The 13,002-nt window shown below is 39.0% G+C and overlaps 1 protein-coding gene across 1 annotated transcript in view; it reads right to left on the bottom strand.

Annotated features, from left to right (window-relative positions):
- Positions 1-13,002, bottom strand: part of adamts14 (ADAM metallopeptidase with thrombospondin type 1 motif 14) — a 50,929-nt gene that overhangs the window by 7,301 nt on the left and 30,626 nt on the right. Inside the window, exons 8-15 of the mRNA XM_022742540.1 lie at positions 7,710-7,853; positions 7,393-7,525; positions 6,926-7,039; positions 6,614-6,762; positions 5,036-5,208; positions 4,676-4,809; positions 3,479-3,602; positions 3,106-3,186 (exon numbers count right to left, since the gene is read on the bottom strand). Coding sequence (XP_022598261.1) covers positions 3,106-3,186; positions 3,479-3,602; positions 4,676-4,809; positions 5,036-5,208; positions 6,614-6,762; positions 6,926-7,039; positions 7,393-7,525; positions 7,710-7,853 — 1,052 coding nt within the window. The remainder of the gene's footprint in view (positions 1-3,105; positions 3,187-3,478; positions 3,603-4,675; positions 4,810-5,035; positions 5,209-6,613; positions 6,763-6,925; positions 7,040-7,392; positions 7,526-7,709; positions 7,854-13,002) is intronic.

The raw sequence follows: 13,002 nt of genomic DNA, 5'->3' as shown, positions 1-13,002 counted from the left end.
ATATGACACTGCACAACATGCTAATTGATTTCTCCTTTACAGTAGGAGGGGTGTCATAAAAGCCTGTATTGAACAGCGTGTGAAGTGTAAAAGTGAAGGACGTTTCTGACAACATCGCTGTGTGAAAACTGTGTGAAAAGTCGTAACACCACAGGGGAGATCCCTTCTAGCTATATGTGCTGTATGTTAATTATGTATAACCTTGTGTCCTGGGCTGGCATTCTGTTTAATCTGTTATAGGAATACTCTACTGAAAGTATTTTTTTGGGGCATCAAATATGCCCTTTATGCTTGAAAGCTGGCTCTGAAGAGTTGCTTGCAGAAGAAAGCAGATGTAGCCAGAGCAGTCACAGCAGTCACAGTGGATTTCAGACAGTGGACTCCTCTGCAGCATACTTCTATTCTTCACCACTGATTTTTATGTTCACTTTGTTCCAAAAAATCATCACTTTGCCTAAAAAGTGCAAACTTCTATACTGTATGAGGGTAGTGTAAAATTGTGTATTTAGCAAAACATACTGAACATGATCAACAGCAAGGAAATTTCAGGAGAGGGTTGACACGTTTCTATGTTCTTAAGCCGACATAGGGTGATTATTTGATAGACATGAGATAGAGTTTTAGTGCAGTATTCTTTTAATGTATTCACCCTGTGGTTGTCTGTGCAGACCTCAAAGACGATGTGAGATATCTACTTTGGAATATAAGTCTTTGACGAGATTTATCTTCAGTTGGTTTCAGATTATAGTGTCGGTTTCATTTATTATTCATGTCATATACTGTTGTTGAAACAATGTGCACTTCACAATTGCATCCACAAATGTATTATTTTTTATCTTGGGCTGCATGCATACCAGCTTTTCATTATTATAATATATTTTTATATTATTACTTTTACCATAAGTAGTTTGGATTGTATAAAGTTTAATGTATAAAGATTGTATAAAAAATCTATAAGGTGCCAGAAGAGGGCAGAACAAGTCACTGCTGCACCTAAATAGCACATTGGCTGGTTCTGAATTCACCTCATTGTCAACTCGTTTAATACTCCCCCTAATTTCACTTCTATTACATGCGATGCATTGCATTGTGGGATTGTTAACTGAAAGTATTACACATGCCATGGACGCTACATGCAATTTTTGAAGCCGACACTCAGATAGGTCAAATAAAATTATAGACAGTAAATATAGTACACTATATAGTAAATAGGGAGTTATAGCCCATTCTTTATTTCTGCATTTAACAGCATGTTGCGAATTCAGCTTCACAACTTCATTATAAAGTAGTACCAATGAAAACTGTTTACAGTGGAGTCTATGTATTTCCAAAGTAACCAGCACAATGTGCCTAATGCATGAACATTTTCTTAATTTAATCTTAATTATTTTTTCTGTGACGCTTGCTTGTATGTGTTCAAAGTCTGATTCCCCAAACTGTCTTAACTTCATAAACTTGTACATGCCACTTAAGAACAAATCTGTTTGTATGAGTGTTTCTTCTATGCTGCTGCTGAATTTTTTTCAATTACAAATGAAGCCAAAGCTGTTAGTATTTTTGAGTGTGTTTTGGGTGAACTGACCCTTTAATGTTCTTCTTTATTGAATAAAGAAGTTGAACTTGGTGACCCTGTGCTCTGGTCTGAAACAATCAATGAAATTATGCAGCCAGTCTGACAAGGTAAATAACCCAGCAAATACAATCATGTGATGCGGTCTCTCTCTCTCTCTCTCTCTCACACACACACACACACACACACACACACACACACACACACACACACACACACACACATACACACACACATTCCTACCTTACCAACAGTGGACTATCACACTACACCCACCAAGTATGGACCACTATTTCTAGTAATTTCAAGAAAACAAAACAGAAATACAACACTTTTATTTCAGGTCTTCTTTCACAACATAACCGCAAAACTGCTTTTGTACTTTTCTTTTAAAAACTGTCAAGAGGTGACTTGCAACCCTACATGTCAACCTAACAAAGAGGGTACCTAGAGGTTATTAATGTAGTAAGCTAATATAGTAGTGGCTACTTCAGTACTAGTGTTTTATTATAGTTGCAAAAATCTTTTAACTTTTTGAAAAACTTTGTCACAGCTCCACATTTCAATCCACTGCTTCTATCTTTCTGTTGGGTGGTGGAGAGGGGTCGGCATCCTCACAACTTTGAAGCAGCCCTCTAACACACTGAGTTATTTGGTCTGAGACACTTGAACCCACAATCTCAGAAACTTTAAAGCAATCGTCAGACACCCTGAGACATTTGGTCAGGCATTTCTGAGCTGTATTTCGTAGAGCATTTGAATCTTTGGGGTGTTGGACTTGTTGGAGGCTCAAACCCACATCCACAAAAATTCCAAACACTCTGAGCCAATTGTAAAAAGACACTTGACCAGTATTTGTTATTGACATTGACTTCAATGGTTTGATCATAGTGAGCATCACAATGATCAAGCCCTTGACCTCAAAACTTCTCAGTAGTCCTCCAACTCCTTGAGCCGGTTCTTTGGAAGTCAGACAACAAAAATCCACTAATTTAACTGAGAACTGATCCCACAACCTAAAAACTTCGAAACAATCCTTTAGCAGCCTGGGCCAATGGGCCAGACTCATGATTGCTGCATTTATTAGAGCCTTTGAGTCTTCACTTTGGACTTCACTGAGCCTCATCAAACCGAAACTCAGAACCTCCAAGCAGTCCTCTAACATGCCAAGCTATTTAGTTAAGCACTGTTTTACTCTTTCTTTTGGAGCTTTTGAGAGAGAGGGAGAGAGAGAGAGAGAGAGAGAGAGAGAGAGAGAGAGAGAGAGAGAGAGAGAGAGAGAGAGAGAGGTGGGGTGTTATGTGGTGAAAAACTGTGAGTCCCCTGTTGGCAGTCCACTGTTAGTGAGTGTGACAATTAGAAAGTCCACTGTTGGGTAGTGTGTTGGCGCACACACATTCACAGACAAGAAATGTGTAACATTTTGAAAACAAAATTGTGAAAAAATTGTGAAAATCTTGCAAACCAATTCTTTTTCTTAGTACCAACAGTTTCATGTGTTTCCACGTCTGGAGAAGGATGTAAGACACACTCACCAATTATATGAGGAGAGGTCTCGTTCTCTTCTATAACAATGTGGCGGGCTCCTATTGGGATGTCGAACATTTTCAGCATTCCTAACAAGGCAAAGAGACAGAGCATGATACAGTTGGGAGGCTGAAACAGCGGGTACTTACTCTGGGGTGTAATAGCAGCCAATTATTTCTGAATCAAGACACTGAGACAGAAAGTTTAGTCCTTTGTTTGATGACAGTGTGGAATATAGACAGTGGTCAATCTTAGAAGCCTTAGGAGATGTATTTAAGGCCTCTGGATGAGTGGCTTTGAGCTTAAATGATGACAGCCATGTAATATAATGACTCCTTTGAAGCAGAGCAGCTGATTTCTCTCCACATAGTACATAATTACCGTTCTTTTTGGGCGTCTTGGTGAGTGTCAGCTTCACGGTGCGACAATGCGAGTTGTCCCCCTCACACACTCCACATTTGTCCTCTTGTTTGTAGGAGCCGACCTCCTTGTCGCAGCCAACATGCTGTGAGGGGGGGGGGGGGGGACAGTCAATCAAATCAGGGCAACACTGCCTCTGGCTTTTATACAGACTGAGATTACTCTGCTGGGACAATGATGCCATGGGAAATCGCAGCATACATCTGGTTCGGAGCCTCGTGTAGGATGATGCATATTGGAAACACAGGCAGACATAACAGTGCCGCCAAAACACTGAGTGACTGCGCTACAGCAGTGAAAGTCACAACTTTATGCCCAAGGTGAATATTGAGACAAAATAATGTCTCTGTGTGTGTAGTGTTTCCTTCACAGTTATTTACAGTTTAGTAATCAAATATCTGTGTAACTCTTTCTAGGCCACTATTTTCATCATCAAAGTGCACTCTAGTTAAGGTTAAGGCACTATGGTAAAATAGCATTTCCTCTCTAAGCTTCTTGTGAAGTGCTATTTATTATTAGTTTATAAATACATTATATAATATATAATATTCTCTAAATCTCATAAACTAAATGATGGTAAACTAAATAAACTAAAAGATGTTGTCTCTGGCATAACACTGGCATAGACAGGCACCACTGTGTGTTTAATGAAACATAAAAATATTGCACTTGCAAATCAGATTTATTTTGTAGTTTAAATGCAGTATTTAAATGTTAACAATGAGATTTGTGTTATCAAAAGCTGAAATTATATTTTGATGTGTTTTTACCATGTAAATGCCATTTACAAAATGTCCACCTGTACACTGAGGTGATAATTAAATTATCAAAATTAATTATTATTTTGTCACTTAGAATAAAATGTGACATTTAAAGTCCTCCTCCAGTCAACCAGTGTGTTTTGTTTAATGTTACTTTACTTGTTGCATTGTTACAGAATGATGTGAGTTTGACAGTAAAAAGCTGCTTTAACATTCATCTGCTGAAGGACGAAAGTTTCTCTGTGCTGAACCTTAAATCTGAGTTTAAGACATGTTCAATTTTTTAAATGAAAAATATCTGCATATTCATAGGTTCTGGATTAAACATAGTGTTTTGTATGTCTTAAAGATGCCAAGATTTGTGTTGTGGGTGCACACAGTTTTAGTAAAAACTTACCAGACACTCTCCCCGAGCGCACACGCTGAAGGGGTCTTCATAGCTGCAGCGGGTCCCATCATGCATCACCTGGTTCATGAACACCACCTCTCCTGTTTCCTTTGACTTACAGCTCAGTTCACACTTACGACCCTCTGAAAACACAAAAAACACACACCTGGGTTCATCCAAATATCTTCCGAATCTGATAAAAAACATCAGCACACGTGACGGGACACAGTGGACAGAAAACACCCACCTCAGTCTGAATGTGCGTGCAAGCAGTTGTTCCTGCAAATATCATCTGTTCACTTTGCGAGAAACTTTTACACTCACCTCTGAAAGAGGGAGCCAACTTTGCTTTACACTTCATAGACTTACCATCTGGGTGCTCATATGGCAGCCAGGTGTGCTTTATGTTTTTGTGGTATTTGTTGCTCCTCTGGATACATTGCTGAGCACGGAAGTCCTCGTAAGGGCCAGCACACTCCTCGGTGTTACACATCTGGTAGTCAAAAGCTGAGCCGGGGCAATCTCGACCACCGTAGGCAGGTCTGATCAAGGACAAACACAAAATGATGCCTTAAAAATGTTTTCCATCATGGTATTCTCAAAGTTTCACAGGCTGTCCTTCCAACACAGGCAATGAAAGAGTATGGAAACTTTATGAGATAGAGCAAATGTACCCAGACTCCAAAAGCCCAAATTTATAAAGGAGATAAACTGGATAAAGACAATCTGTGTTGTTACAGTGAAATAGAGCTGAAATAAAGTAATTTAATTTAATTTAATTAATTAATAAAGTAATTGATATTATATTCAAGTTTTTACAAAAATCATAAAAACGCTGCCATTTCAGTGGCAATGTAAGCTTTAATAACCCAACTGTGTCTCTCCTCCTCCCTTATATTTTGAAGGTCTGGTTTGGGATGCTGATTTTGAAGGTGAAAGTTAATTAAGTGTACAAAGCAGAGATTTTGACTTGTCACAGGTGTTACTACGCAGCACCAAACAATGGCTCTGTTGTATTCAAGTGTCACAGTAACACAGGCCAGTTGTGGAAGCGAGCCAGCAATGCAAGGAGTCTGAAACGGAAACAGCTACATGGAACTCAGCCAACAGTGATTTTATTATGTGCACCTGTGTTTTCCTACAGCCACATGTCAATAATACGTCTGTGATAAAGGCTGGACACATACTACATTCTAATATATACGGTATGTCTTATATAATAATACTACTCTCGTAGAAAGTATACAAGAAATCCGAATTGCCCTGCCAATATGCCTGCATAAAAAGAACACTAAATATTTTTCTGCAAATTTAATACTTCTGTTTTGTTTTCTAAGCTTTTTGAGGGTGTTATTTTCTTCTAGCCATGAGCAACTAATCCACTCCCTTTGTGTATTGCACTGTGAGAGACCATTGTGCTTCAGCGGAATTAAGAAACCCATGCTGAATGGTAACAACTTCCTTTTTGGTTGCATTCTGTCATTTCTCTTCACAAATGATTTGCTATACAAATGAACTATTCTTATATTAAATTATTACTAATTGTAAATAACACACAACTTCCTGTGTGGCGTTATAATTTTGTTCCCATTTACTTTCCAAATACCACAACTCTGGAAAGGTCTTGAATTAAGATAAATGTTTCATTACGTACTCGGGGGAAGAACTAAAAAAAAATGGAAAATGTTAAGTGAAAATGTCATGTCATTAAAGTATTAAAGTATAAAAAAAGAAACCAAATGGCAGAGCTCACACTCTTGAACACTTTCAAGTGAGCCCATGCTGGATCAGAAACTGGTTGTGCTATCCAGCTCTGCAGTCACGCTTTTACAGTATATCGTCATCTGTTGGATGAGCTCACAGATCATAAAAACTATTTGGCTACTGAATAGGTAGTGGATTTTGTTTCAGTGTGCGCTCCTAATGCCACCCAGAATCAGTACTCACGGAGGGTTGTTGCACTGTCTGCTGCGGGAGCGAATGCCACCTCCGCAAGTTCTGGAGCAAGAGCCAAACTTTGACCAGGAGCCCCAACTTCCATCGTGGCCCTGAGGCTGCTGACTGGATCTCCAGATGCAATGTCCCTTGAAACACCACTGTAAAAAAAAAAAAAAAAAAAAAAACACAACAAAGACAGGAGAAAAGAAAAGCCTTATCAGAAATCATTTTCTCTCTACTTTCTATCTTCAGAAAGCTCCACTTTGCAATCATTCTACAATAAAACTTATAATTCAAATCAGATTCAGAGACGTTTCCCACCTTTCCTGGTGCACATTCAGTTCCATCCACTGGAGGTCCTTTTTTAGTTTTACAAAAGTACTGGTTGTCAGGGTGACTGCACCACAGCTGCTTGCAAGGATCATAGGTTCGAAACTAAACAAGGAAACAGCAAATTTGATCTTGAGTTATTCTTGTTGGAAACAAACTCATTTATTCAGCTTTGTCATGCTGCTGGAGGAGAATCCACCCTCACGCTGAGCTAAACCCGAAAAGAGGTGTATGCTTTTTTTTTAGTTCCCTTTGGATTCTTGACTTCCTATAGTAGCATGTCTCCCTTGAGCCTTGACAAAATCTCACATGTAAAGATATTCATATTACTTTTTATCTCTTGTAATGCCGTGTCATGTATTGAATGTTAATTTATGCACAGGGGCTTCAGGATTCCTGCTGACTTGCAAGGGACTCAAATCAATATTTTGGCGATTAAAGAGGAGAAAGAGACTTACAGCAGTGCACATTTTATAGCCAACACCAAAGTCAAAGCGGCACTGCTCATCCATTGAATAATTTATTCCAGGGAGCTCGGGAAGCTTGGGCCACTTGTGTTCAAAGGGATCATCCAGCAGGCAGTCATAGGAGCTGAGGAAAAGATGAGAATAATAGAATGTGCCATAATGTGGGATATTTGGACAAAATAAGAAGAAGTTCTAAAAAAAAAAATCAATAACATATTGAGCTGCTTTACACATAAGATGTGCAGCATTACACCCGTAAGGGGTCAAGAGAAGATGAGAAATTAGGGAATCGTAGAAGCAGAATGTACTGGATGTATCGATTGAGCTCCTGCTTGCTGCAACGTGACCAGTGATAGCGGTGGAAAGCTGCTTGGACAAGTGGCGCCATGATGCTCCCCATACTTGTCTCATCAGCACAGCGGTTTCCCTGGCCATCATGCTCCATACCTAGCCTTTTGGTTAAAAACAAAAAACAAAAAAAAAAAACAGGTTTACTGAACAGGAGGTGCATGCAGTATAAGCAAATAACGACCAGCAAAGTCACAGCAAACAACTACCAAAAAAACAAAAAGGCTCTCAAGGCCTTTTGAGCACTGATCGAAGTGTGTCCATCAAAAACTGTCACCTACTTAAAGTTGGTATTGAATGCTTATTCTTTTATATTCTATTGTATTTTTTTTTTGTGAAGACATCATTAATGATGGATGCACTGAGACAAAAACATTTTACTAAAGACAAAAACATGGCTGGAACCAATAACCTCCTGGAGTCTCCACAGGTTGCCTGGCAACTGGTTTTGGGCCAAGAAATAGCTGGGCTCATAATATTGTGTAAAACAGCCAAATGTTGTTTTGTTGAGATACAGTGAGTTAAGTATTGAACTTTAGAGGCGCTGTTGGGTGGATCTCTTGGACACTGTTCCCCCTGTGTCCTGTCTTTGAGCTACGCTAAGTTAGCCGCCGACTGAGGCTGATAGAACAGGCCAGACAGGCAGGATTTTAGCTCTCCTTAGTGTTACTAGCATCTGTCATTTCTTTGTGTGGAAATAAATTAAACTGTTGTCTACAGGGTGCTAGGATGTAATTAGGCAAAAGGCTTCTATCACTTATAGATCTGTTGGTGAAACAACTCTAACACAGTGAAATTTCCATAATAATTCCCATACACATTCAGGTTGAGCTCGCAGGATCATGGAGGCTGTAGTTATTGAATGCCAACATAACTTTTTTCTTTGGTGAAATGATTCAAGTTTAGATGTTACTTGGCCTTAGAATAAGTGCTCATGTATTTTAGCATATATGGACAGAAAACCCCAGGAACATGCTTCATGTGTTCACAGAGACTAATCAAAGACCACCTCAACGAGAAAGCCCACTGAGCTACAGAAGCTAGAGGAACAAGAGCGGGGGCAGGACTTCGGCTCTCTGTGGCGCCGCTGGCATCTGTCGCTTCTTTGTAGTGACAGTGAACTGAAATGCTGTCTACAGGGGGCTAGGATGTGTTATGATGTGTCATCTGTCATCCCAAAGGGATCTGACAACACACAAGTTCTCAAAGTTCGTACATAAGTACCTAATAATTTGGCAACTGTGTATGTTCAAAAGCAAGTCACCTACTTTGCCTGCCATTTGGCGCTTCTTTAAAAGCTTTTTCGCTGTAAACAGCTGCCGGATGCTGCGGCCACATCAAAAGTTGCAGGCGGTGAAATAAAAATAATGAGCAAAAAAATGCTGAAACACAGAGCTGATGAGTCAAGTGATGATTCGCTACCTTTAAGTAAATACTTTCACCTTGAGGTAGATCCATTGTTAATATAACTTAATATATAAAGAAAAATGACTGATTATAGTCAATAAACTAACTGGAAATCAGTGTATTGCATGTTATCATGTTATCAGTGATTACAGGTGTAATAAAGGCCTTTTTAACTTTTGTACTTCAATGAAAAAGTGTGGGATTCCCTTTCTTGTGTGTATCCACCCATCAAACCTCTGCTCTCTCTCATCCTCCTCAGGGCCAAGAAAAGCTGAAGCTTATCCCAGCATGCCCAGGGCAAGAGGGAGAGAACAGCACAGAGAGGTTGCCAGTCTATCGCCTGTGGAAGGACGCGGAGTATTCACACCTACTGGGAATTAATAGTGTTCATTTCACCTAACCTACTGCATGTGTTTGGACTGAGGAAGCCAGAGCACACAGAGGAAACCCACGTAGACATGAGGAGACAGACAGCTGGTCAGGTCTGGTTTCAACTCAGGACTCTACAATTTTCCACCAGCCACAACTGTAACCGAGAACAGACCTTACATACCAAAAGAAGACCAAACATATCTTAGAAAATGCTTAGAGTTTGTGTGATGAATTGATCTGTGAAGTGAAATTCATGCCTCATATGACAGGGAGACATTTGAAATTAAATTGGTTAATATGGAAGGACAGCTGCTCAGATCTGGCTGTTTCTGAAATCAAATAAAAAATAAAAAGTATAATTTTTCCACAGGGGTTTCCAAAGGTGCAATGCCCTTCAGAACGTCATTCCCTTACTGAGAATAATTCCACTACTAGCTTTTAGGTTAGGTTGAGGTTACATATTTGCAAGACACATCACACAAGACACCTGCAATAATTTGATGGAGGAGGTAGAAAGGTAAGAGTGTGTTCATCTGATTGTACAACACAGCATTCAAACATCCTGCATTTTTCTTAAATGACCGCCTGGACAAAGGGTCTGAGCCAGTTTGCTGATTTAGGTTTTTGGATGAATAAGCGAAAGAGATAAGACATTTTCCTTTCAAAGAGAATTTCAATAAAGTGCATTCAGACAAATTCAGACATTCAGCAAAAGTACTGGGTGTGCACATCTTCCCCCTTACTGAAGAATAAGATTCATTTAGCAATGTGACTCCTCATCATATCAATCAGATATTTCATGTCTAGTATTTCTAATAAAGTATTGTCTTGATTTTAGCAATGCTTCGATTCATAGTTTCTGCAAGTAACACAATGTCCATTATCTCTTGTTCTTTATTTTCACTCTGTTTTCATATTCTGATAAATTAGGCTGTGGTGACAGAGTAGATCAGAGTAGATCACTTTTACACTGATTTTAACCCTGATTTTTGTTCCCAGTTCCAATCAACAAGTTGTTCTGTTTCTTACTGTTCACCACAGTTTGTTGCAAGGATACGCTTCTAAGGAGAGAAAGATGCAAAGAAAAAAGCTGATCATCCACTAAAATGCGGATTATTATATTTTTACAATCCAACTTTTATTCAGACTTGTTCCAATTGTGGCTTCCCTTTAACCTTGATAAAAAAATTCTTGACCTCCTGGACTTTTGTCAGCCATCATTTCTATCAGATGGTACAGAAGTTCCAGGTGTTTTCTTTCAAGGCTGTTTTGACAGAGATTTATGGTGTGCATTTCAACTGTGTGTCTCAGCCAGTCAGTCTGAGGGTTGAAAACAATTTAAAAAGCACTCAGATGTACTTGGTGAACAAACACCATTAGAGTGTTGATGTCATCCAGTTGAATTGAATTCAATCACTGAGTTAGTCATGCTTGTTGACCAGGTCTCTGAGCATCAACAGAAATAGCATGGTAACTGCTCACTTTTTTCACTGGTAGCAGGATGAAGAGGTGAGTGACCTGTTCTTCACTTCTTTTGTGTGATGTGATGGTCAATCAGGTCTGTCTGTCCATTTTCGATATTTGTGCCACAGCGAGAGGCAGAGTTCACAGAAGTTACTTTGTAAGCCCCATTAGAGGAGAATAAGTGAAGTTGAAGTGAAAAGCAGTAGTTACACATGATAACTCTGGTTTACAACTGCAGGAAGAAGCTGGTAATGAGTCAGACTGCAGCTCCACAAGCTCATGGACAGAGAGAACGCAGCCCGTTATTACACTACACTTAAATAATCAACCACAGAGCTGGACAAAGGTGGAACTAAATACATTTCCTCATGGGCTTTACTTAGAGAAAATAATTTTAATAGTTGTTTCAAACAGAAAAATATAGAACACCACAAGTGAGTTTTTAACAGTTTCTTAAAGATATCCACTGACTTTGCGAAGACAGTTCTGGAGGGTGGAAGCTACAACTGTTGTTACTTGCCTTTTAGCCTAGTTTTCGGGAAAGCCAAAGGGCCCTGGGTTAGAAGACCTGAGAGAACTCAGTGATCTCATTGTGGCCAGGGAACGCAACAATTCAGCTATGTAAGGTGTGGCCAGCCCGTGTGATGAAGAGAATTTTGAAATCAATTCTGAAGTCAATGGGCAGTCAATGTAGAGAGGCCAAGACGTTAGGAAACAAAAACATAAATGATTTCTTTCCAGATCTTGAAAGGATAGTACAGATTACTAGATAGATACTTTGCACTTATTTCACGTGCAACATAAACTTAATGTGTTGGTCAAAAATGACTTTTTTGCTTAATGCTTAATATTTGCTGCTAATGGACCAACATACTGCTGTATTTATCAGAGCTACTCTCAGGGCCTATAATGAGGACTTCTGTTTTGTCAGGAGGAAGTTGATTGACATCCACTTTTGATAGCTGATAGGTGAATGAGAAGTACAGCTGTGTATTGTCCACATAAAAACTATAAAAACGACTAATTAAGGAGCGAAGGGAAAGAATATAGAGGGACAAAATAATAGGACCACGGATTGAACCCTGAGGAACACCATAAGTCAATGGAGCAGATGAGGAGACACCCTGAGTAGAGCAGTTCAGTGCTGTGCCTCGGTCAAAAAAAAAAACAGACTGGAACTTTATATACTATATACTATATCAAAAAGATCATTGTTGACCAAGACCTGAAAAAGTTGGTTACAAACTACTTTCTCTAAGACTTACAGGAATAGGTTTAATATTGGGAAATACAGTACCAAAAGTTTGAATGGGAAATTGTGTCCAAACTTATGACAGGTACTGTATATTTATTCGCTTTCTAGCCGTGAATTGAGATGAGTAAACCAATACCATTTTCATTTATGTACAGTAAATATGAAACTACCATAAGAATATGACCAAGCATTCAAAGCCACCTTTCAGAAATTGACAGTTTTGATACTTGATGCTACTGACTTATTCCAGTGGATATTCAAAATGTATAGAGGTTTGATTCCCCAACCCCAATAAGCACTTGCTGTATTCATAGTTAAAGGTGGACTACATTATATTGAAGAGTGTCTCTAATTTTTTGTTCATGAGAGGAACAAGATATTAGAAATAGCTCTCAATATTATGCAGTCCAGTACACTTCAGCCACTAGCAATGACCTCAGTGCTAAGACCTATAATTAATAACACTATGACACTGTCAACAAAAACTAAACATTATAGGCATTGTAAAAGTAGATGTATATAATGGTAGAGCAGCTATATTGGATTGCATTTAACTGTACAGGTGTACCTTATAAAGTGGACACTGAGTGTATATGCATATACATGACAAATATATGCTAGTTCATGCCTTTTTATGTACATGCCTGCATACACATTTTCATATGTGATATTTATACATGCACTTAGTGCGCTGTTTTTACAACAACAAAGCTGAATAAGCTCATGTTGTCTGGCTGAGTACCTGCATGCCCATG

This window comes from Seriola dumerili, unplaced genomic scaffold, assembly GCF_002260705.1.
Source record: "Seriola dumerili isolate Sdu_G_001 unplaced genomic scaffold, Sdu_1.0 BDQW01000068.1, whole genome shotgun sequence".
NCBI classification, from domain to species: domain Eukaryota; kingdom Metazoa; phylum Chordata; class Actinopteri; order Carangiformes; family Carangidae; genus Seriola; species Seriola dumerili.
The sequence above is the reverse complement of the archived record's forward strand: the minus strand, read 5'-3'. Positions and strand labels throughout refer to the sequence as shown.